Source organism: Pseudorasbora parva, chromosome 10 (assembly GCF_024679245.1).
Source record: "Pseudorasbora parva isolate DD20220531a chromosome 10, ASM2467924v1, whole genome shotgun sequence".
Lineage (NCBI taxonomy): Eukaryota > Metazoa > Chordata > Actinopteri > Cypriniformes > Gobionidae > Pseudorasbora > Pseudorasbora parva.
The window spans coordinates 6,922,062-6,948,497 of record NC_090181.1 but is presented as its reverse complement, the minus strand read 5'-3'; the positions used below and the strand labels follow the sequence as shown (position 1 = coordinate 6,948,497).

At 38.9% G+C, this 26,436-nt stretch overlaps 1 protein-coding gene across 1 annotated transcript in view; it reads left to right on the top strand.

Annotated features, from left to right (window-relative positions):
* Positions 1-26,436, top strand: part of alk (ALK receptor tyrosine kinase) — a 592,666-nt gene that overhangs the window by 205,018 nt on the left and 361,212 nt on the right. Inside the window, exon 2 of the mRNA XM_067454971.1 lies at positions 21,303-21,416. Coding sequence (XP_067311072.1) covers positions 21,303-21,416 — 114 coding nt within the window. The remainder of the gene's footprint in view (positions 1-21,302; positions 21,417-26,436) is intronic.

Sequence of the window (26,436 nt, the reverse complement as noted above, 5' to 3'; positions counted from 1 at the left end):
AATAATGAATACACCGTGGACTGAGCGCAACTGGCTTTTAAAGGGAACAGGAGACTCTGATTGGTTTATTACATGTGTGTTATGTCCAAAATTGACTCATTAAGATAACAGGGACAAACCTTTTAGACCATGTGCCTAGCAAACTGACAATTTTTCCCATCTTTGAACTAGAAAAGTGGATTTGGATGCTTTAGACCATGCGCTCAGATCATTAAATATGGCCCTATATGGTATGAGTTATGGTTATACGCATCAATAATGTGTGACATTCTCATATTTTAAACATTTAGTCACTGTACATTACAAATGTTCCTTGGGCTTCCATTGTAAGCGTTTTACTGAACATGCATTTTTACACATTGAAGGGCAAATCAAAATAATTCCTGTGGCATTCACAGCTTCTGTGTCATGAGGTTAACATAAAATCAAACCTTAGAGTGAATGATTCATCACAGCATGTTTTCACAAAGAAAACTGTAATCATTCATCAAAATGTAATTTGCCTCTTTCTCTGAAATGACTTTCTTTTTGCTCTGACATCACTTAGGCCCCACAGGTTACTGGATGGTGTTAACCAATAGATAAAGAGCTGTTTTTTGTTATTGTTTTAGTGAATTCAAATACAGCCTGGCTCCATTCTGGTGTGGATAGGCCCACTCTTTTACAAATTAAATGAATACTTTACTTATTCACTATTGTATACGCTCTAAAATAACACATGACTGGAGTAAAAAGGGTTGCAAATGCTGTTCTCATTGACATCAAGTTGCGTTTAACCCCAGATATCCCCCATTCAAGTGTAAGCCTGAAAAGAAAGTACTTCCCCTAGGGCTCGGAAGAGTCGTCGTAGCGAATGATGAAAAGTTCAAGGGTTCAACTGTAATTTTGTTTTTTTAAACATTTTTTGATGAAAATCACAGCAGGCGTGCAAAAAAAGGTTATTGAAAGTTGATGGAGATGCTTTATTATACACTGTTGTACAACGGGAAAGAAAGAGACTGACAGAAAAACGGAGAGGGAGAGGTCAAAGCTGCAGTTCAGATTTATAGAGAGTCGTTTCACTTTTTAAAAGCCAGGCCTGTATTACATTAACTTCCCGATTATGGCGGGAGCAGGGAGGCGTAGCGCTAAATCACATCCACTTTCATACAGTGAGGGTATTTTATTGATGGATTATGTTTGTGTCACAGTATTCTGAATGCCAAATACACTGCCCTATCTCACTGATGCTTAGGCTAAAATATGACAGCTTTGATCCTTAGGGCAGGTGATATCTGTTGGTTTGAAAGTAAAAGAGGTTTGAGTTCAATGATCAACTGTTTAGATCACTAACATCTTAAAGGTGTCATGAACTAGCTTTTTTATTTTTTTATACACTCTAAAAAATGTTGGGTTAAAAACAACCCAAGTTGGGTTGAAACTGCACCGACCCAACAATTGGGTTGTTTTAACCCAATGGTTGAGTTGTTTTAACCCAATGGTTGAGTTGTTCTTACCCAGCAATTGGGTTGTCTTAAGCAACATTTAACCCAACCACTGGGTTAAAACAACTCAACCATTGGGTTAAAACAACCCAATTGTTGGGTCGGTGCAGTTTTAACCCAACTTGGGTTGTTTTTAACCCAGCATTTTTTAGAGTGTACTGTTGTCTGAGGTCAACTAATGATCTTCGTGTGGTTTATACATTCAAAAACATCATAACGTGTATAAGTAATAAGTAATAGGCTATTTTCTACACTGGTTTTGAGGCTCTCTCCAAAACATTGGGTTTTGATGGGCTGGAGACTTGGATGTAAACGCCCACAGCTAGGTTTGGATAAGATTTGCATATTTAATGAGCTTCAGCTCCTCTGTCAGTTCACATGAGAGTGAGAGGAGAGATTGAGGGAGAAGCGGCAACCAGAATGATTATCTCGATCACAGGGATCAATGATTTATTTCTCATCGACCCCCGATTGATTGGACTATTATTTTTATATTAAACCTAGCCCGCAATATCGGACGATATAAGCGTGAAACGTGCACACACACATACATGTTTGGTGTGCGCACCGCCCTTCAGATGTCAACTCGAGAGAGAGAATAGCAGAACAAGAACAGAATATAATGAGATTCATCGGCCTGCTTGACTCTGCGAGCCCTGGCCCATACGTGTCTGATGATTTCTCAATTCATCACTCCTTTAAATAGTTTATCTGGTTCAGTTAGTTATTCTAAGAGACGTTCTCAACTGCTGAGCCATGATCCAAAAATAGGTAACAGGTCTGTTTGAGTAAATTTGAAAGTGCATTGTTTGCCATGGGCTAGCCTGTATGAATTTTGATGCACTTTTTTTGTAACGAAAACAGCTTGTAATGAAACTTAAAAAAAAACCACTTTCACTGACACTTTCACTGACTTCCTAGGTTGTCTATGGAAGGATGTATGTGAAAACATGTGATTGTTATGTGAAAGATTCAGGCCAGTTTTACCAGGAAAATCCAAAGGACGTGACATTTACTCGCACTCCCGAGAGCTTATCTTCTGTCCAATGACACATGAAACAAATGCTTATACAATGTTCAGAGTAATGCCAAAAGAGCCATTCTGTACTGTAATGTGTTGTGCAAAGAAAAGGGAATTAATTCAATGACTTTAATTCAAACTATATGCCCAGTATGCTGGGTGGCACGTTATGTCAAAAATGCACCCGGTGCAGATGGATGGGTTTATAATAAACTTAACACACACGCTGGCTCGCCCTCACGTTAGCTGCCTGGTTGCTTAACAGCTAAAAGTAAACTAATCCTAATATATTAGGTATGCAGAGCGTACTTGCTTGGACTGCATGTCCCTGGTATAGTTTACAGTCACCAATATACTTCAAACTGTATTTTAATTACCTCATCTGTTGACATGAAATGCAGAGCTGGTGCAAACATCCACATATCTGTGAGCAGATGCTTTCTAAACGGCTGTTTTCTCACCGCTGTCATATTTATTACTTAACAAAAGCTGCTGAATGCTAGTGGGTAGGACCTATTGTTTTGCTCTAAAGGTAGCCATATGTAAAAAAAAAAAAAAAAAATTGTCAGTATGACATTACAGATCCCACAATCCTGAAATGAGCCAAATGGAGCTTGATTGCATTTGTGCTTTATTATGAGGATGTTTAAAGCTATAAAACTTGCAGGATATTTATACTCCTCATGAAATCAAAATTGACCATATTTACTTTGTTAGCACACATTACAGGTCTCGAATAAATTAATCAGAGCAAGTTAATACACAGAAAAAAATGGTTTGTCGCTGTAATCTTTAATCAAACTCTGAAAAGTTACTTCCGGTCTGGAAACGGCATTCCTTCTCAGATGACGGCAGTTTGAAGGCTTAGGTTTGAACATCCTTAACCACTCCCCTCCAACCGTTAGTCTGCTATTAGCGCGAGATGGAGAGGAGGAGCATAGAAGTCTCGCTCTGTTCAATATTCAGTTTCACTTGGAAATACATCACAGCATTGAAGAAAACCATTCAAAACCGGACCATTCAACTTGCTACTTCCGGTTCACTGGGGCTTTAAAATTGACTTATGTGCCAGTAAAAAAAATAAAAAGTCACATAATGACCCTTTTAAGAAATAATGTTGGCACTGTGTTTGTTTGCCATTTCTGATGTAAAGTCTGAGCCCTGAAGCAGAACCAGGCTTTTCCGGCTGCTGAATGAAAACATAAACGTTAAATTTAAGCCATACGTCATAATGTAAGACTTGATGAGACGCAATAAGGCTCTTTAAATTGTTGGCTTCTCTTGCTTTTCTTCCCATATGCACATATGTCACATCATTTCATGGAAAAATGTCTTGTTGATGCACATTAAATGCATCAAAATAAGTTTTATAAAAACTCTGACATTTAACTTTTGAGCTCATGTGCAACAAAATGTTGAATGATTTCTTGCACGGTCTTTTGAATAAACTCTAAAGGGAAGGGAATAAAACAAAACATTGGACTAATTGAAATGTTGTGAAAACTGAGATATTTACAAGACTTGAATTCCCAGTGTTACTAATTTGCATTTAGATAAGAAATTACATTGCCATAGCCAAATGCGCTCAATCATAAAATGCATTAAATACCAGGTCCTCATATTTCCATTAATTCATTTTAGATGCCCCTAATTAAAAATGCAGTTTTGCTTTTCAGTCCAAGTGGTAACATCTGCAGGAGTGCAGGGAGTTTATACGATGTTCGCCTCAGTATGTTAGTTCTCCCAGCCGTATAATCGTATATTACAGTAGTAAAAGGGCTGCATTATGGCTGCTGTCTTTTAACCATTCAGAGGTAAATAAACCAATCCTATTCCAGACGATTGGCTTCCTTGGCAAGATCTGGTATTTTTTACTTTTTTCTTTTTTTGTAATAGTAGGGACTGTAGAGACTGAATTCAGTGTTTTAAAATCAGAGCATTGCTAATAATTAGTCTTATGCAAAGTTTGAGTATCCAACCTATAAATAAACATTTAAAGTGCCCCTATTATGTTATTTTAAAGTTTCCTAATTGTGTTCTGGAGGTCTCCTACAACAGCATCAAAGGTCAAAAAACACTTTAGTTTTCTCATTACACATCACCACCGTGTTCAGTGATTATCAAACGACTCAAAGGATGAATCCGTCTTTCTAAATCCCTCCTTCCATGAGCGTGCTCTGCTCTGATTGGTCAGATGGCCCAGTCTGTTGTGATTGGTCTGCCGCATACAGAGCATATTTCGGAAGCTAAAAATTACCATAAACTTTAGCTCTGGAGGCTTCCTAAAGCACAGCGATTGTACACACTGTAAAGACGGTAACGATGATGTCAATTTTACATCAATTCCAGCGCGAGTCCGAATCGATGATAACTAGTTATTTAACCCAAACCTTGAGCAGGACGTTTCTCAGTGATGCTACTCAGTTTGAGATACATTACTAGATGTTTCAACTGTAATTCCTCACCATCAGCATTAACAAGTGGGCATCCATTAACAAACCTGTGTGTGTGTGTGTGTGTGTGTGTGTGTGTGTGTGTGTGTGTGTGTGTGTGTGTGTGTGTGTGTGTGTGTGTGTGTGTGTGTGTGTGTTTCTAATTTATTGCAGTGCAAATGTGCAAAAAAAACACAGACAATCAGCATTAATAGACACAGTTTTAGGTAATACTACACCCTACAGCTGATTTACAGTAGTATTTAAATAAGACAGTAAAAATATGAGTTAACCAGTTAGCCAGAGACCTACACAATATGAAACGCAATGCGTGCGCAATAAGTGGATGAGCAATATGCTGAAGTTTTGTGTTCACGTCACAACGAAACAGCGTGCGATTAGTTTCAAAAGCGATTTGTGTAATTGACTTAGTCGACTTTACCTTTTGAGAGACAATGGCTGTATATACGTGCACTTAGATTTAAAACTTTGCAGGGTGTTTTTATTCACTTAGAACTATGTTACAAACTACATGAAAGATAATTTTCAAAAACCATGATAGGAGCTCTTTAAATAGACACCACTATGCTTTCATGAGGAATGATCAGTGCAATGTGTAACAAGAGTGGGTTGGCAATGTATACCATACACCATACTAATACTGTGTTTGACCCCCTTTCACCTTCAGAAATGCTTTAATTCTACATGGCATTGATTCAACAAGGTGCTGAAAGCATTCTTTAGAAATGTTGGCCCATATTGATAGGATAGCATCTTGCAGTTGATGGAGATTTGTGGGATGCACATCCAGGGCACAAAGCTCCCGTTCCACCACATCCCACCAATGCTCTATTGGGTTGAGATCTGGTGAAGGTGCCCGCCATTTTAGTACAGTGAACTCATTGTCATATTCAAGAAACCAATTTGAAATGATTTGAGCTTTGTGACATGGTGCATTATCCTGCTGGAAGTAGCCATCAGAGGATGGGTACATGGTGGTCATAAAGGGATGGACATGGTCAGAAACAATGCTCAGGTAGGCCGTGGCATTTAAACGATGCCCAATTGGCACTAACGGGCCTAAAGTGTGCCAAGAAAACATCCCCCACACCATTACACCACCACCAGCAGCCTGCACAATGGTAACAAAGCATAATGGATCCATGTTCTCATTCTGTTTATAACAAATTCTGACTCTACCATCTGAATGTCTCAACAGAAATCGAGACTCATCAGACAGGGTAACATTTTTTTTTAACTGTCCAATTTTGGTGAGCTCATGCAAATTGTAGCCTCTTTTTCCTATTTGTAGTGGAGATGAGTTGTACCCGGTGGGGTCTGCTGTTGTAGCCCATCCGCCTCAAGGTTGTGCGTGTTGTGGCTTCACAAATGCTTTGCTGCATACCTCGGTTGTAATGAGTGGTTATTTCAGTCAAAGTTGCTCTTCTATCAGCTTGAATCAGTCGGCCCATTCTCCTCTGACCTCGAGCATCAACAAGGCTTTTTCGCCCACAGGACTGCCGCATACTGGATGTTTTTCACTTTTCACACCATTCTTTGTAAACCCTAGAAATGGTTGTGCGTGAAAATCCCAGTAACTGAGCAGATTGTGAAAAACCCAGACCGGCCCGTCTGGCACCAACAACCATGCCACGCTCAACATTGCTTAAATCACCTTTCTTTCCCATTCTGACATTCAGTTTGGAGTTCAGGAGATTGTCTTAAACAGGACCACAGCCCTAAATGCATTGAAGCAACTGCCATGTGATTGGTTGGTTAGATAATTGCATTAATGAGAAATTAAACAGGTGTTCCTAATAATCCTTCAGGTGAGTATAATTTAACAGATTTGAGAGAGAGAGAGAGAGAGAGAGAGAGAGAGAGAGAGAGAGAGAGAGAGAGAGAGAGAGAGAGAGAGAGAGAGAGAGAGAGAGAGAGAGAGAGAGAGAGAGAGAGAGAGAGAGAGAGAGAGAGAGAGAGAGAGAGAGAGAGAGAGAGAGAACAAAGGAGAATCTTCATTTAACTATTTTTAGCTAGTCTCTTGCTAATAAAATAATGAATTATCTCTCTGTCACTGGCAGCTCTGTGATCACCTGTTTCTATATTTATCATGACATGACAAAAATTAGGCACTATTAAATAAAGGGGATAGCATATCTTACACACAGACATAACCATGACTTTCTGTCTAACCCCCCCCCCCCCCCCCCCCCATACTCAAGTTGTGTCACAGGAGCATAGCTCTGTATGTTTTACTGTTCCCCATGCACATACTACATACTTATTGTAGTAATTACAATAACTCTGTAATAACTGGCTAATAACTGGATGCACTAAAATAAAGTGCATCCGAAATATTTATAGCATATGGTACCAGCGTGAGACACTAGGGACACCTGCCTAAATCCTGTCATGGATTTCAATGTTACCATGAATGATAAAGTTTGGAATCCATCCTAAAAAGGCATAATGGTTCCATTGATTTAAAGTGCAAATAATTGTCATTTTTCTCTTCTTTTTCAGGCTGGTCATGCAACTTAGAAGTCCATACGCCATCATTGCCATTTCATCACCATTGTCGTGCACCACTTTCAACATCATCATCATCATCATCATCATCATCATCATTGTCATCATCATAATCATCACCATCATTATAATTATCTTCTATGTACATATTCAACATTATCCCCCTTAGAGTTATTCACACCACATTGCCAGCTTCATCATTATAGTCACAGATTAGCTCCACTGTGGAGTCATTAAGCTGTCAAACCTATTGAGTATCTGAATGATGAGGTAGATGTTTTTGATCTTCACCGCTCTAATGCCTGTTGGGTAGACTACTGGAGTGGAAAATTAGGACAGATGTTCTGAAAATGAATTGATGGCCATGATTTGCACAAAATCTAAACCACTTCACTTTGTGAATGATTTTGCCTCATTAGCTTTGCTGATCAATGGTGTGCCCATGCCTTCGATGACTTCCTCAACATCAGAGTCAATGGAGGTGAACGACTGCTTGCGGAACAGCCATTTTAGACATTCAACTGATTGTCTGCATTAACAAGCTTTCCAGCAAAATCAAAACGAGGCATTTTCTCAATCTCAAATGTGGGTCAATCTCATTGTTCAATTGCACGTTCATCCAATGCTGACACTAATTAGATGACAGGTCCTTGGGGGTGCAATACAACAGCATTTGTGAAGAAAACAAAAGTTAACAACAGATTTTGTGGGTTAATTGGTTGTGTTGTCAAATTTTGTTTGATTCGCAAACATTCTTGTTTCTTGTGGGGACAACCGTATTAGTCGCATTAAGTCTAAGTCATCATTTATGACACGTTTTCTTAAATGTCATAGTGATCAGAGAACCATGAAATTGATGTAATTAAATAAGCCTCCTCGTTTTATTCCTAAATGTATTATTTTTTTGCAGACAGACACTACATTACTGTATGCCACATACTTTATTTGTGGCAGTGTTACAATAGTGCATGATTTGTAAGCTAATAGGTTCTGTTTTCAGGTTTACGTTACATAACCAGCTCCGAATGTATGGCTTATCAGACAGTAAAGTTTCTCTGTAACTCGCCTAATACAGCATTGCATTTCATGGAGTCCCCTGAAACACATCACGAAGAGTTCAAAGTCTAGAAGCAAGTGATTTAAACTTGTAGAAATTAAAGCATAAATATCAACGTTAATTAAGTAAAACCTACTGATATGTGTAGTGTTCCCATCATGCACCGGGACATGAATAATTAATAAGATTGAATTTTTCACTGTTTTATAATGGCTTTTTTGTTGGGTAAGCAGTTTTCTGGTAGTAATTATCTGGAGTTAATATTTCACTCAAAGTGGCATTGCTCAAAAGTGTGAATTTTACGAATGTTATCTATTGAGGTTTCTGTGTTCAGGTGGCTACCACCTATTACGTAGCTAGGTTGTCTGCACAGTATCTATCGTATTATTTATTTAGATGTCCGTAGTAAAGCAAACACTTTAAAAGCATAGCCTAATTCATTGTTGGTTTCTATTTAAATTGAACTGAAAATGTGCCCAGTGAAAAAGCGGTGCTGGTGGGAAAGCCTCAGGCATTGTTATGACTGACCACGAGAGGAAAAAAAAAAAGTTTTAGTCGCATATTATCAGTTAATAGAAACGCTGTTATTTTGCTTTAGTTTTATAGGCAGTTAGAAAATATTGCTAAATTTTTGTGCAAATCTGTAATGGAAACATGGCTATTGCCAGACCCACATTCTTCTGTTTCAGATAAAACTGAATCTGCTTCTAGCAACACTCACTGGACATTTAACTTCGAAAGTGTCACAAAACATACAAGAAGCAACAATATCATTTTGCAGAAATGTCGCCATAGGCACGTTTTTTTTTTTTTAATGCGTCTGTGTTGATTATGGAAGAACCTTCTGGGATTCACAGTATAAAATATTGAACATCTTGCCTCATGAGTTCAGAGGTTCAAGGCCATCCTTTGAATTTGTTGCTCTTGTCAAAAAGTCTTCAAGCACTATTACTATCACAGAAAGCAATAACATCGCTGTCACACATAAATCTTCCCCACACCTCAACCAGCTTAGTGTAGATTTCCCTGGCTCAGCTTCCTCCATTAAGACTGCAGGCATATTGTTGTTTTTGTCTTAGATGGATAGATGGATGTTTGGATTGAAAGTGAAAACATAGATTGTACTTTTACCCTCTTCATAGAACTAAACTATGACAGTTACTTTTTTGGTAGACCATGGGCCTCATTTATGAAACTTGTGTACGCATTTGAACGTAGAGTGTACGTACACTAAAATCTTCACCATTTTCTTTGTGCCAGAGAGTCTGAGTACTGCAGATATTTGGAAATCTAAGCTATTCTTGGCGCTCGCCAGTCTCAAGTAAAGGATTTGGATGTTGACTGGTGCTCTGTTATATGGTAATGACATTAATTAGGCAGCATTTACAAAGCAGAGATCGGAAAACATTCAACTGTGCACAATTTCAAGATCATTTGTCATTTATAGATTTCTCTTCTGGCAGAGAAGCGTTCGCATGGTGTTTGTGCATACGTTCGTTCTCTGAATCACTCATTTGAGAAAATAGTCGTGGTGTAGGATGATTTTAACACACACACAAAAAAAGGATTCTGAAATCAGATTAGATTTCAAAATCCAATCTTGGGTTTGTTTTTGTGAGATTGGGATACCTTTGATAAAAAAATAAAAATAAAATAAAAACCCAGATTATTATGATCCCAGCAGAAGGGTGAATTTCAGGAACAAAAAATGATTCAAACTTTAAAACTGGTCAAAAATACTCCATTTGTATCATTTAACACACACACACACACACACGCACGCACACACACACACACACACACACACACACACACACACACACACACACACACACGCACACACACTTTTAATTTGCTCTTGATTTGTTTAGTTTACGAGCGAATGCAAAGTTTCTCTGAAAACTACCTGAAACTTTTCTGAATTAATGCAAAAGTATGTATTTTTTTTTAAATGTGTTTTTATTTTTTATTTTTACCATGTCCCTTTAGGGGCTCTCTAGAGCATTGGTGTATAAAAAAATAAAAAAAATAATTGTGTATATCTGGATCAGGGTGATCCAATCCAGTTTTGCTTTGAAAAACTGCCACAAAAGTAAAATGGATTACTTGATCCTGGATAGCAAAACATGGGATTTCCAAATGCAGATCATTCTGATCCAGATTAAACTTTTTGAACAACCGGTCTTTGATACTGATTTTAGGTCAGGTCACTGAGACAATTTAATTCCTTAAAGCTTAACACAGGAAATAACTATCATGTTCTGTTTGGTGTCTGGGAGACTGTAAGGTCATTTTAATATCTCTACACATATATTTAACATCAAAGAATCAGGTTGATACTTTATACATTTTCCTAATCTCATGATTTTAAACAAAAAACAACCAGTTTCAACTGTCCTCCATGAAACTCGTTGCATAACCTGTTTGGGGTCTAGGGTGTTTTAAAATGAATAAATGAAATGTTTTTTCATCAAGATTTTCTGGCTGGTGTGTACAGACACACTGCTGTCAGCTCTCTTTAACTGTCTTTTAGCACAATGTGCTTCTGATGGAGTCAAACTGAAGCAAACAATCCCAGACACATTTAAATAAATAATGTGTGACAAAACTCAGAGTATCCTTCAAAGATTTCATGTCACTCACATGCCCTTAATCCCAGCAGTTGTTTGAAGACAACCAATCAGATTTGACAGAATTGAGAAAGTCTTCTCCAGTTTCGAGTGCAATATGCATCAAACACTTAAGTGGTCTTCTGTTTGAGACTGCAATCCAACTGACCTTTTATGTACTTTCCAAAACTAGTTTTTAGTTTTAGTTAACTACAACAACGCTGTCTTAAAGTAATGCTTTGCAGTTTATTGAATTGAACTGGCCCTCAGAATATTTGTATAATTGTTGGTTCCATCTTGTGTTTTCACGGACAATCATAGTGTGCGGTTAGCTAATGAATTAGCAGTGAGCTGGGACCTTTTGTTGAAGGCTTAAAACATAAAATGTGACAAGCTTAGCTCTAGGTTTTCTCTTCCAAACGGTTTTGTAACCTTTTGGATAAAGCCACTGTATGTGTTCTACCATGTTATTACCATTGAGATTAGCTTGGTAATTAATTATGCTTGTTTAATTGGATTTCCTGTAGCTTAGCCGGTTCATATGAGAACACTTGAAGCAATTCATTGATCATAGGAAGTGGATTGATAAGGACTGGCTCTCGATTCTCCGACTCCAGTGATCCATAACCCTGACTGGAATGAAGGAGTGCATGTCTGTAATCAGGTGCGCACGTGGAGGTCAGGTGACTCTGAATCCACGTGTGCAGAATGCCGAGGAAGTCCAGTCAGGCTCCTGAAAGAAATCAATGCTCCTCTGTGGCAGCATCAGAGTTTAATTCCGCCCCTGACATTTTTCTTTCTCTTCTTTCTTTCCCTCCCTTTCTTTAGTCTTAGGCTTTGACGGGAATTTAATGACCCGCCAGGAGTGGATGGGTAATCAATTTATAAGAGCCTTAATGTATGTATCCACATCCAATCCTAATTAATACAAACTGAGACAGCTGCTGTAATATCTATGCTGGGCTGCTATAGGAATGATGGGCGGGGAAAAAATTGGGTCATCGGGGGTTTGCATGAACTCATTCAGAATTCACAGGCTCCACTCTAATTTCCCTCTATTTCCCCATATTTTTCACCTCCCTCATTTACGGCGACAGTCATATCTGAAGGACACATAGGTGTGATTAACAGTTCAGCGGCTCAGAATCTGAGAGCATGTGTGAAATACTATAGCTTCACTCAAGTGCTCATTCAAAAAACTAGGATTAAAGGATGGGCGCTCTTCTTTTATTATTTTTAGCAATCATTTAACTGATGCTTTTCTTCAGGGGTTTTTGAATAAGACCTATCACATTTATATCTATCTTCTCTATATTGCCAAAAGTTTTGGGACAATCCTCCAAATCATTGAATTCAGGTGTTCCAATCTCTTCCATGGCCACAGGTGTATAGATCAAGCACTAGGCATGCAGACGCTTCTACAGACATTTGTGAAAGCATGGGTCGCTCTCAGGAGCTCAGTGAACTCAAGCGTGGTACCGTGATAGGTTGCCATCTGTGCAATAAGTCCATTCGTGAAATTTCCTCACTACTAAATATTCCAGTCAACTGTTAGTAGGCTTATAACAAAGTGGAAGCAACTGGAAACAACAGCAACTTAGCCACGAAGTGGTAGGCCATGTAAAATCCCAGAGCTTGGTCAGCTCATGCTGAGGGTCACAGCAGAGCAGCAGAGTCAATAGCTACGGACCTCCAAACTTCTTGTGGCATTGATATTAGCTCAAGAACAGTGTGTAGAGAGCTTCATGGAATGAGTTTCCATGGCCGAGCAGCTCATCCAAGCTTTCACTTCACCAAGTGCAATGCAAAGTCACTAGACTCTAGAGCAGTGAGACGTGTTCTCTGGACTGACCAATCACGCTTCACTGTCTGCCAATCTGATGGATGAGTCTGGGTTTGTTGGTAGCCTGGAGAATGGTACTTGCCTGAATGCATTGTGCTAAGTGTCTGTCTGTCTGTCTTTCTACTCTGTTTTAAGAGGTTAAGCTATATATTTGTTCTAAGTTTGTAGATCTGAATAATAAACTCTCTAGGGAAGTCAAGAAGATACAATTAACTTTTGATATTTGTGCTGAATTTTAATGTATCTAATGTCTGATGGAAAATTATCTACAGTACCATTTAGAGCAATAAGAACACAACTAGTGCTCAGATGAAAGGATACAAGAATCCATCAAAGTAAAACGTTGTATTATTCAATGTGGCGCCCAAAGCAGACTATTCATTAAATGGGCTTAGTGTCTGGGACATCCCACAAGATGGTCCATAATGCATGAGCAGGTCATTCATTCAGACATTTTAGTTAAGTTGAGTTAACTTTATTGCAAAAAGGCAATTCTTTTTGTAGACAGCAGTGTACATGTATAGCAACACAATACACATTAAACAACATACATTTATGATTTCTCATTTAAGAACATAAATGCAGGAGGTAAGAAGGAGTTTTTATATCAGTTTGATTTACACAAGGGGAGTCTGAATCTTCGACCCGAGGGAAGCTGTTGAAATTCAGTGCTGTCTCTTAATAGTCGTCCTGTGTACATACATTTGCGTAATGGTCCTTAAGTCAGTTCCCACTATCTTACTGCACATTTTTACTATAGAGGTCAGCTTACTCCTATTTCTGACATTTAGATTCCCATACCAACAAATAATAGAACAAAAAGTATAATACATACTTGTTTACATTTACATTTACATTTATGCATTTAGCAGACGCTTTTATCCAAAGCGACTTACAACTCAGGAGAACAGGAAGCGATAGTATGATACTCATAAAAAGTATCCATATTAAAAGTTTCCTCTAGAGAAAATACATTCGCTGAAGTGCTTTTCCTCTGATAATATCAGTATTGCCTCAGTATTTAGGGACAGTATTACAGTCCCTAAATATTCATATTGTTTAACCACTTCTACCTGATGTCCCTTTATGACAACAGGCAACACAGGTACAGAGTTCTTACGGAAATCAATGAGCATCTCTTATGTTTTTGAAGCATTAATGTTAAAAAAAGAATCCTCACACCAATGAATAAAATAATACACGACTGGACCATGATTGCCATCTGACTCAGTAAGGAGAAACACAATCACGGAGTCATCTGCAAATTTGACAATGTGTCTCCCTTCAAAAACACTCTGACAGTCGTCAGTATATAAGGAAAACAAAAGGGTGCACATGGCGTCTTCTACTCCTCTACCCGATCTGTAAGCAAACTGCATCAGATCCAGTTCTGACTGTGTTACAAGCTAATTTTTTTATTGATTGATTGATTGATTTGTTAGTTAAATGAACTACTTTTATTATACCTTTATGAGGTTTTCAGTAGAAAGTTTGAAGTTTAAAATGTTATCCACTTTTGTCCGTAACTTTTCAGAAATGTTGCCTTGCATCTCATTCTTTGTTGCATGGTAGAATGAAATAATAGGGGTCAGAAGGATGACATGACAAGTAATGGATTTTCATTTTGGGGGAAACTATAGTTTTAAAAATGTATAGAATGGAATTGCCTTATACTTTTTTAAAGACCTCTTAACCGCCCAGTCATATCACCTTGTCCTGTGGTCTGATATTTCGGAGGATCTTGTGCAACTCCCCCGATGGCCCTCTACGGGTAATTGAATTTATTTCAGGATCACCGCGCTGCCGCTAAAAACAAAACCCACAAGAACAGCACTACATCATGTCCTATCAATCGTGGCTTTTACTTCACCTGGTTGTGCTTCTTATCAAGCGTGTGTTGTTTGTTTATTTCTTTATTTCTTTATTCAGAAAGAAAGAGTGTTGTGGCCGAGCAGGCCTGAGATTGAAGCACTGGTGGGTGACGAGCGATGAGGGGTGAGCGGGTGCACAGGTAAAGCTGAGCCTCATTGATCAAATGATGGAGAGCTTGTGAATTCAACTTCTCAAAGATGGAGGAGTAACCAGCCATGGGCAGTTACATAATGAATGGAAAGCATCTTTTGACCACAGGCACTTTAAAAGAGGTGTATGAGGAATACAACACAATGAGAAATGCTCATGCAAACATGGTGACTTTATAAAAGCTTATGAATTAACCCTGTTATTTAAAGCCCTGCTGTAGTGAATAATTGTACCCCTTAAAACTCATCTTTGATCACCAAATTTACATATTTAAAAGTTGTGTATGTGTATGTGTGTGAGAGAGATAATTATTCAAGTCTTAAAATAGTTTGACTGTAACTCTACACCCTAGCTTTATTTAGTACGCAGATCTATGAATATGCGAACTATCCCCACCTCCAATCCCTCAAACAGGCTCTTCTACAAGTCAAAGTTGCAGAATGATAATGTGTTTTATGTATCACTCAATACAAAGTCGGACACATGACAGTTATTAATATAATTTATATAACTTATATAATCTTTTGCTCGACTGTTATCAAACAGCAGTCATTTGCCATCTCAGAGTCTGACACATGCTTTCTGAAAATGAAAATGTCCCCAAACAACAACAACAACAACACAAAAACAAATAATAATAATGGGATAACCGGCTTCTCTTGAGACTCCCCTGCTTTGCAGCTGTTAATATGCAAAAACAACATTAAAAACTTGATTTTCATCACAGAGGGTCTTTAAACAAATGCATGCTGTGGATTAAACTATACTGTATATAATGCCTAATTCTCATAAAACCTGAATATTATATTGACATGCGTGCCCGGCCTAAATGTTTATTGTTTATTTTTATGTGCATGTGTATTGATTTTGGACATTTGCATATGCATTTTGTTTGAGGGGGAATCAGGGGGACTTTTCTTGGCATCTAAAGACTCTTATTATGACCCTACCGATAAGAATGGAAGGGTGGCGATTTTAAAAAGTGTGTGTGTGTGTGTGTGTGTGTGTGTGTGTGTGTGTGTGTGTGTGTGTGTGTGTGTGTGTGTGTGTGTGTGTGTGTGTGTGTGTGTGTGTGTGTGTGTGTGTGTTGTGTGTGTTTGTGTGTGTGTGTGTGTGTGTGTGTGTGTGCGTGTGCGTGGGCGTGGGCGTGTGGGCGTGTGCGCGTGCGCATGTGTGTGGTGAGGTGGGATGGGATGGAAGTAATTGTCCAAAATTGTCTCTGGGAATAGATACATGGTGTATTAGACTTTGGAGCATTGTTGGTGGCGGTCTTGTGCACCGATCTGCTGCACTTTAATAATTACTCATGAAAGTTGTTTTCTGTTTACTATTGATTCTCTCGTAATGGTCATTTGGAATGATTAAAGAATATATGTGTCCCTGCTCCTCTGAGGCCCTATAAAATACCGGCTGGAGCACACTGTTTGTTACATTTCACAAAGGCTAGAATGGCCTATGACAGATCTGAACCGGCCAGCAGCTTTATAGTCCAAAACAGACTCCCTGTACTCCCTCTCTAATTTAGCTTCTCATTAATTAGCCTGGTTCGGACGGTAAAGAGAATAATCAGGGTCATAGCACAATCAAAGAAACGCATCCATTTTACTTTATGGATTGCAATGCTTGGTCCTCATAGAGATATATATAGAAGTACAAAAGTTCATAAAGTTTAGAAAGTGTTTAAGAACCCATTGGAAGGGATTTGTAGACAAACTAACTGTCCTGGCTTTCTAAAGCTTTGAAGTCAATATTCTGTAAACCGCTATCTAATATGGTTATCATTACAGTTAGCCACAATTGATTGTTGCCAGAAACTTGGATATAGTTCTAGTACTAGAGTTAAAGGAACTTTATGTAGGAAATGTGTTTGAATTAATCATAAAATGGCCCTGATATGTCATTAAACATTAAGAAATCATGTTAATTTTAAATACTTGTATCACTGACAACAGTAGTCCGGCCAGGATATTGTCATTTAATAGTTGTTTTTGCAGCCCTCAACTGATGTTGATGTTGACATGTTGCGTTTTGGCCTGAAGCTCCACCCTCCACCTATCGACCAATCACAAAGTCAGTAGTGTGTCATCCTGGTTGCCAGATCTGCTCTAGTTACCACAGCTGCAGCTACAAACGTTATTGCTGGATCCTGCAGCCTATCTGGCAACCTCGAGTCAAGGGGGAGAGGGGAAAGGGATTGCAGTACCAGTTTTGGCCACAATCGTATATACACTTCCTTTAACTAACAACTGACTGTTTTTGCACTCAATTCAAGTTTGTTTTCAACAATGGTTATAAAATGCACTGCTGAAGGAGAAAGTAATTAGTCACTTAATTTGATGTCTCATCACAAGAATAAATGACCATATGTTCATAGTTGTGACTAATACAATTCCAAATTGAAATAAAGGAATTGGATCTAATAAAGTAACATTTATCTTGATGACAGCTTTGGACTTTATACTTTATACCAAGGCCCCGTCCACACGGAGGCAGGTTTAGCTGTATACGTATACTTTTTGTACCGTATCAGCGTTTCGTCCGCGGATCCGGCATTTTGGAAGCATGAATCTGCTATTTTCTGAAACCGGGTCCCAGAGTGGAGAAATCTGAAAACGACATTATCGCGTTTTCGTGTGTTTAGCCAATCCGTATATTTTGTGAAACGGGGATGTCACTATGTCTGGCATGGTGAAAGACTAAAGGGATACAACTACAGGCACTGGGCATGCACACATCAATATCGTGTAATTTAATTACCATATCTGTATTATTGTAAGGATAGGTTTAGGGTTGGGGTAGGTGTAGGTGTAGGTGTTAATAAAACACATCTGTTAAGTAGCAAATGTATTTATTGTTATTTTATCGTGAGATTTTGCCTGACCTCCTACCACTGCTGTACTCCTAGCCACAACTCTTCTTCTCCGTTTTTAGTGTATTTCTGTGGCAGAATAACAGCGCCACACACTGGCCTGGCATGTTTACTACTTTGTTTTGAGTCTTTTGTGTATGCAGATATTTCTTGAAACAAGGGGGGGGGGGGGGGGGGGGACTGGTACTGGTAAAGCTCTGGCTTCGTGTGGACAGGGCCTAAAAGTCAATTTTAAAATTATTGCAATTTATACCAGCAAAACTTAAATAAGGTAGAAATATTCTTTAAGGTATCAGTTACAGGTTACCGCTTTTTACAGTATATGTGACACGTTTCAGTCTTTATCTGTTTCTAAGTTGTATTCGCTCTAGGTGTGATATTGTAGATTTAATATTTTAAAAGAAGGAACGAAAAGAAAAGTGGCCAAGACTAAAATTGAGACTCTGAGATCCAAAAAAAGACTTCACCATAAGAATTATATTGATCAGGCATAACATTATGACAGGTGAAGATAATGACACTGATAATCTCTTCGTCACAGCTCCTGCTAGTGGTGGATATATTAGAAAGTGAGTGAACATTTTGTCCTCAAAGTGGATGTGTTTGAAGCAGGAAAAATGAACAAGCCTAAGGATTTGAGTGAGGGTCATAGGCGGCCAAGGCTCATTGATGCACGTGGGGATTGAAGGCTGACCCGTGTGGTCTGATCAAACAGATGAGCTACAGAAGCTCAAATTGCTCTAGAAGTTAATGCTGGTTCTGATAGAAAGGTGTCAGAATACACAGTGCATCTCAGTTTGTTGCGTATGGAGCTGCATAGCCGCAGACCAGTCAGGGTGACCATGCTGACCCCAGTCCACCGCCGAAAGCGCCAACAGTGGCACGTGAGCATCAGAACTGGACCATGGAGCAATGGAAGAAGGTGGCTTGGTCTGATGAATCACATTTTCTTTAAAATAACACGGATGGCAGGGTGCGTGTACAAGGTTTTTTGAAAACCATAGAGGCACGCATAGTGCTTTATTACAAAGCACATCGCCAAATACTGGCCTGGCTTGTATAATACAACTTTTTTAGTCATTTTCACAGATCTGTGTGAATGAGGATTTTTATCTGTACACAAAAAGCACAAAGGAAAAACTGTTCAATTTTTTAGACGGTTGTCATGTAGACGTACCCTAAATGTATTTTTGTGCTGATATAAATGGAGCATATGGTAAAGAAACCCATAGTGGTTCCCAAAATTAGCTTAGACAAGCAGTGCTCTATAAACAACTGATCTGTGTCAGCAATATTTTTGCAGGTGTGTATAATGAAGGTTGATTAGAATAAGCAAACAACTAAAGTAAAATTAATTACGGCAGATTATTTTGCAAAAGGCAGACCATTTTGTGAAAGAACATTATGGACTGAAGCATAATTTAAAGTATGGCAAATCCTATTTAGGAATTATATATTTTAATTTCTATCCCTAAATAAATCTCTTTAAAAAAAGAAAGAAAAAAAATGACCTTTTCACCTTAAAGTACTGTATTTATGTATTCTTGTAGGCAAAAATTGTTATTTAAACACTACATTTTTTTTATGTGGGAGGTTTAAAAAAGAAAAGAAAAAAGAAAACTGCACATGCAGGGGTTCTCATCTCTGGCCCTTGAGTTCCACTCTCCTGCAGAGTTTTACTCCTAATCAAACACACCTGAACACACTAATCAGGGTCTTCAACATTATCTACTTGAAAGCAAAGCCACTTGAAGGCAAGCCTGAAATGTTGGGGGGGTTAAACTAGCTGAAAAATTGGGCTAATCTTCAACATGTTTTGATTGATCCATTTTAGAGTTTACACTGGAAAACAAAATGCTGTTTTATAAGAGAAGTCACGGATTGCACAACAGGTATGATTTAGTTTAAGGCATTTCTCATTAATTTCTGTGGTATCTGCAAACAGTGATTGACTGTCACACAACTCTGAATGAAATTCAATGAACATCAAGGCTGTAATGTGATTTATTATCAAGTTAGCCACTATGATTTTTCCAACGGTAGAGCCACGGAGCCTCATATCTCCCAATGATGAGAACATCATCTCAGCTTGAAATGTACAGGCTAGTGATGCAAAGTCCGATTAATTTCCACAAACCGTTTCTTTTCAGACAGTTCGGCTCAATGAACCGGTTCAAAAAGCCGATTCGTAGGTTCCTGACGTCATCATGCAATGATGCCACTGTGCATTTCTTTTATGGATTTTTATGCGTTTCTCAGTGTCATGTTATATCAAGAAAAACATCAAATAAAAATATGTCACTGCATATTGAAACAATCAAATAAAGATATTTGCATGAGTGCACTTGCTGATGATTGCCTTTCTTTCACTTAAGTTAATGGTGTTTGTGTTCACAGTTAATTCATTTATCCTTCACGTCGGATTCGACAGAAAATTGCACAACACACATTACAGGCACTGATCAACAAAAGCGGATATGTTCTGTAAGTCTAAAGAAGTAGAACGAGTAAACCAACTCCTTGTTTATTGTCCTTATAATCTCCATGATTTAACATGCACGTGCTCTGCACCGTAATATTTTTTTCTTTATGTTTTAATAAAATGAAGGTCTATTTAATAAAACCAGTTCACTTAAGTTAATGGTGTTTGTGGTAACGGTTTCATTTGCGGATCCTTTATGTCGGATACCACTGACCAATATTGAGTAGGCCTAGCGCATACACATCTTGGATAAGATTCCTAAAAGTTTCACACATACAGCACACATTACAGATATGCGTAAACGTGGATATGTTACATGTTTAAATTAACCTATAGGAAGAATAAACCTTATATCTTTTAGACTTATAAATGGCACTTAACAACTTAAAATAGGCTAATTTGCATGCACGATAAACTAGAGTAGCCTAAAATGTATTTAAATCTCATTACAGAAAGGTTTTTGCAGGTTTTAGTAAAATATTATTTAATAACAGTAGTCATGAGCATATTTCCAGTAGGCTACGTGCCTCAGACTTGCATTGCCAACTCAATCATTCTCTGTAATCCTAGGGCAAACTTCGACAGCTGGTTGAACCAGCTCTTTCGGTTCTTTTTTTAGTCGGACGTGTTACTTCGCATCTTTTGCGTCTTACATCATCAACCCGGAGCTACAGTTCGATTGATGAACCAACCGGCTCAACCGTTTACTTGCTGAGAACTGGCTCAAAAGAGCGATTCGTTCGAGAACCGAACATCACTAGTACAAGCAGATGAGTTTGATCAAGGTTGGAGCTAAAGTAGCTCTTGAAGGCCAGAGTTGAGAACCCATGGTTTAAGGTTTTCCAAAACTGAGATAAAGCCTGTAACACATAGAGCTTAAGTTGTTCAGTCATATTCTGACACTGCAGTATATTTGCATAGGGTCTTGACGGAAGATTGTGCTTTTGTTTGCAGAACGGGCCTTATCCACACAATCAGGAAATCCGACCACCGCCCCCAAATATTGGAACTTTTCTTGGATAGCAGAGGACGAGATAACTTTCCCTGAGGATCCTGTATCAACTTCAGGTAAGTCGTCTGGCATCAGTATCATAAACCGTCCTGAACTCTGCGGTCAGAGACAAAGGCAGCCCCTTTCAGGATGTGATGCATGTAGGCAGTTGGTTGTCAGTGTGCATAAACGTCTGTTTCTCATTCCCAACACGCTCTCATAGCTTTTGACTGCCTGGTCTTGAACTTGGAGTAAGCGTCATGCTGTAAGGATTACAAATGATGTAACAAGCCACAACTAAAAGGACGTTTTAAAGAAGATAGCTCAGAAAAACTGTCAGGCTCAAGCACTCAATGCATTCAGAATCTACTGTTAAGATACGTTCAATGCTTTTCTATCCTGGTGCATTGCTGTTGAAAATGTTCCAAAAGTGTCATTTACAATAAACTATATCCTTGCGCTGCAATATATGATCCTATTTAAAGCTGTGTAGATGTCAGTCATGAAGAAATTAAGTGGTTGAACAAGTCACAGGAACCTTATTAGATAAAAGTACAAAAACATAAGTGTCAAACAACAAGAATAAACGTTTAAATATTCTACACAATAAAATGTTGTCAGGTAACAAAAAATGTGGTAACATCTGAACGAACTGGTATTAATTATCAACTGGATGAACCTATTGAATTTGGTCACACCAAGAAAAGTCATTTCTATGGGTTTGATCATTTAGAAATTATATTAAACACCATCAACTGACTATTTTAAGCCTATAATAAAAATAAAATAAAAAATATGAAGGCACAAAGGTATTCTAACTATACTTATAACTACAGCCAACATGTTATGAAATATAAATATTTATATTAATTATAAAATATTAAAGTTTTTTTTTTTTTTTTAAGTCTTATAAGATGTTCAAAACGTGAGAGACCACAAACATGATGATAATAAATCATAAGTAATATTCATAGATGATGCCATGGAGACAGCAGCTTAAGCTGGACATGAGTCTTCTGTCAGCTCGTGTTTTGATTGGGCATTGTTTCATTACATGTGATAACAGTGATAATCTCTAAAGATCATGCGTGCGTTTGTCTTCTGAGTTCTCCCCACACAACAGGATTTCAGATCAACCATGTTGAATATTTCTCATTCGAAATCAGGGTGCCTCCGAAGTTCTTCCGTGTAGAGTCAGTCACTCTTAACACACCTCATGTAACAGAGGCTAGCTAGTATTTGCTGTGTGAGCAAACCTCACTCCTCTGATGTCAAGAGACGCTCTCACGACTGACACTAGGGGTTGCAGCCTTTAGCCTCCTTGTTAGAGCATCTGACTCTCATGCCGGCGGACGCGGGTTCGATCCCTGCTCCCATCACAGAAAAATATGATAATCTGTATTATCAAGATAATCAGAACTGGATTGTTAGAAGGGATAACTTAGAAATCTAGACACACCCTAGCGGCAGCAAAAATCTAATTTGCAGCCAGGGTCATCTAGCAACTCTTCATAGACTTACGAGCTGGAAAAATCAAACTCTGGTTAGGCCAATATAGAGTTTGTGTATAGAGTCGGTGGGCGGGCTTAACATAATGACGGCAGAGTTGTGGCGGTTCCGCGTGCTACTTGTATACAAAGAAGCTGGTGAACGGTGGTCTTTCGAATTGGGTTTGGCCGCGACTTTCTTTGAGAAAAGAACAAAGAACTGCAGTGAAATCATTCTTAAGAATGGAAGATGTGTTCGGAGTTTTGCCGACCGGATACGGCGAAGTTTAATCTGTCAACAAGCTCCGGTTGTGTGCAGATGGAGTTTGAAAGACAGCCGTTTATCCCGCCCCTCGGATTGAGCACTGTCAATGTTGAGTTCAGAGACCCAAGTGTGTCTGGCTTGTCAGGCTACAGAAGGGGAGAAATCAGCCCAAAATCACCCGGTGCTAAGGTAGCTACAAGTATTAAATGCAGTTAAATGTCAACATAATTTGAATATAATACACTAGATTTGTGTGGGGTGGGGTAAATTAAGTGCAATCTTCTGTGACGTCAGTCATGGCGCATTGTTGCTGATGGATATTATAGTGTACATATTATAAAGATTCACTCCTTTGCTCAAAATTGAAAGGTTGAGGGTCTGTCCAAATAAACTTCCCTCATCCACTTAACTAAGTTGAACGTACTTCAAAATGGCGATGGGGTTTCCCTCAAGGAAAGTGCTTAGAGAAGTTCACACGCGTATGTCTAAAAGTGGAGTTAAACACAACAAGATAGGAATGGACACAGGAATTAAACACGGGTACAGTAATACAAAATATCAAACTAAAAGTCTGTGAACCTTGAACACAGAGGGATCATGACAATTGTCACCTTCCACCAAAAAATACCCAGTTCAAGGTTGTTGTTTTTTTTTTTTTTTTTCTCTGGGTACTAATGCATTAAAAAATAAATCTTATTGTATATTGTTACCAAATAATTGAAATAATCACAGCTAAAGGACACACACAAAACTAGCCACCGAAAGCAGTTTAATGGTGTAGGGCCCCAGGTCAGCTGAGTTTAAGATGCTAAATGCCTGCATGTCTGCGAGGGACTGACCATTCATCCAGGGTGTTTCTCCATCCTCATTATTATGCCAAACCAGTGGTAAGACGTAATAAATGAAAGAACGAAAGACTTCCAGCAAGCTGTCAGACCAAAGGACCAGTGGAAACAATTCATTGGAAGATAGATTATTGTAAATCACAGAATGAAATGATAAAATAGTGTGATTTGTTAAAGGCACCCATGGCCCAAACAGGAGGAATTAACACCTTAATATAATTTGTTAAAGGCATCCACGGCCCAAACAAAGGGGAAATAACAATAAACTAGTATATAACCATTGTTTAACAAAAATAAACCAATCAATAGTGTTTTTTTCATCAAAGAGACTCAAGGCCCAAAATAACAAACAAAACCAATATAATTTAAATGAAACTGCGATGTATATAACCTATCGCAAAGAAAAGATAAATCACAACCACACTTGCCTAACTACACATACCAAAAACAACCCTACATTCTAAATGAAACAAACGATTGAAAGAAACTCTCAAAGCATTTTGGTCTGGTGGTTCGGCAGGAAGTCTGGACCAGCACGACCGTCGCAACAGCTCCCCTCTGCAGAGTGGAAGGAGCACCCGCTGAACTCCCAATTACCGCTGGCAGGCGGCGCCACACTTGACAAATCAGCTGTGATCTGAAATTCAAAAGGCGCACACAATCATAATGAAAAAAAAAAAAAAAACTCATAATGTAACAGCCTTTGTCCTGAGATGCTCCAGCATTCCTATGACCCCACAGAGGACAAGCTGTTTGAATTATGGTTGGACTTTAATTTTGGGCTGATGTCATCCAGCCCTCCTATTATTCAACCCCGACTCCTATTAATCAATGTGACACCTTTCTGGTACAGTATATAATGCCCATTTTTATGACCATGCCCAGCCATATGTTTGTTCTCAACGAATGTCCCGTTTCTCTCTAAAAGATGTCAGACTATAGAAGCAATATTTCCCAAAAGTAGATTATTTTTGTTTATATTGTTGTAATGAAATATGATAAGAGAGTGCCGGAGAGTTGTTAAAAACCTGTTTGCACATTTGTTTTGAAATCCACACCTTTGAGAGCTTCAATAAAACTATTTGGGGCCTTCAGATCAGCGAGAGGCGGTGAATGGCCTTGTCAGTTATCCCATAGGGCTCAAAAACAATGAAAGTCTCTCAACAAGCACGGTTTATGTCAGAGGTCAGACTGAATGCCATAATTTAGCTGTGCTGTTGCCAAGAGCTGTCACAACCGGCTGTTTATGCAACACTTCTTCTCTTCCGCCATAGCCCTCAAATCTCATTCCGGCTTGTGTCCAATTCAGGGTGATTGACGTGTGGAGATTGAGGCTGGAGTGGCTGTAGCTTGAACCCTTATAGCCTGGGTAATTAGTGTCCCTCCACCGCTCGCCTTGATTTATGTTTGGCGCCGGAAAGCTGACAACGTTCGCCATCCATCGACGTTATTCAGTCGATGGGGTGGTCTGTATTTTTAGGGTCTGCGTAAAAATGCAGTTCTTTTTTGCCGTCGCATTCACACATTCAAAATGCATGGTTTAGTAATCCAATATTTACAAAAAAAGAAAGCTTCCTGAGGGTACACGCGTCTTGCGCATTGGTTTATGAAGCCTGACGTTGCCAGCTTTGATCTAATCTGTGAAGCAAAGCAGTCGCTCGGTCTTGAGTTCACAAATGAACACAGAGGAGCTCTGATGTCACCGCTTCCAGTCTAAAAAAAAAATCACCTCAATCTTCACTCCGAAATCATTTTGATTTGACCCAGATAGCTGAACACGACATGGCCCCAACCATAATGGGGTGTGCTAAGCTCCAATCTTCTCCTGGCTGCAGAAACTTGCAAATTAAATTCAAATGGGAGACTCGGACACGGCATCTCAGCTGAGCCCTGTTTTCAAGCAGGCAGACGAGAAAGCGGTTGACGAAGGTGAATGACGGGCGCCACTACCGGCAGATTGATAGATTGCAATGTGTCCAACAGCATCTGTTGCATGCTGGTGTTTATTACACCTGATAAAAGTAAGTCAGAGGGAGGCTTTGCTGAACGCTGCCATCGCCCAGAACTCCCAGCACTCCAAATCGAGATTGATCCCCCACTCCACTGCCATGACACCAGGACTAATACTCTCTCTTGTTTTGCCGTGGTTCTCTGCCAAAACAAGCCCCTGGCACAGCTGGCATGCGTGCGTGCCAGGAGACTGCCGGCTTTTGTCCGGTGGAGAGAATGCTGTGAATAAGATAAAACAAAAGGCCATTATAACACCTGAGGTCAGTAGTTACATTCCAGTATTTTGTGTGTGGTGTGTGTGGTTTTTGCATTTGGTTGAGACGGAGCAGTACAATCATATTAATCAAAACATTAATATATAAATGCATTCTCAGCCATTTTGCACAGCGACATAATTAGTACAAAGCTGAATGGTCAGTTCTTTTTGGGCAAGATAAATGAGGCTTAAAGGGATAGTTCACCCCAAATTTTTAATTAGCCCATGATTTAC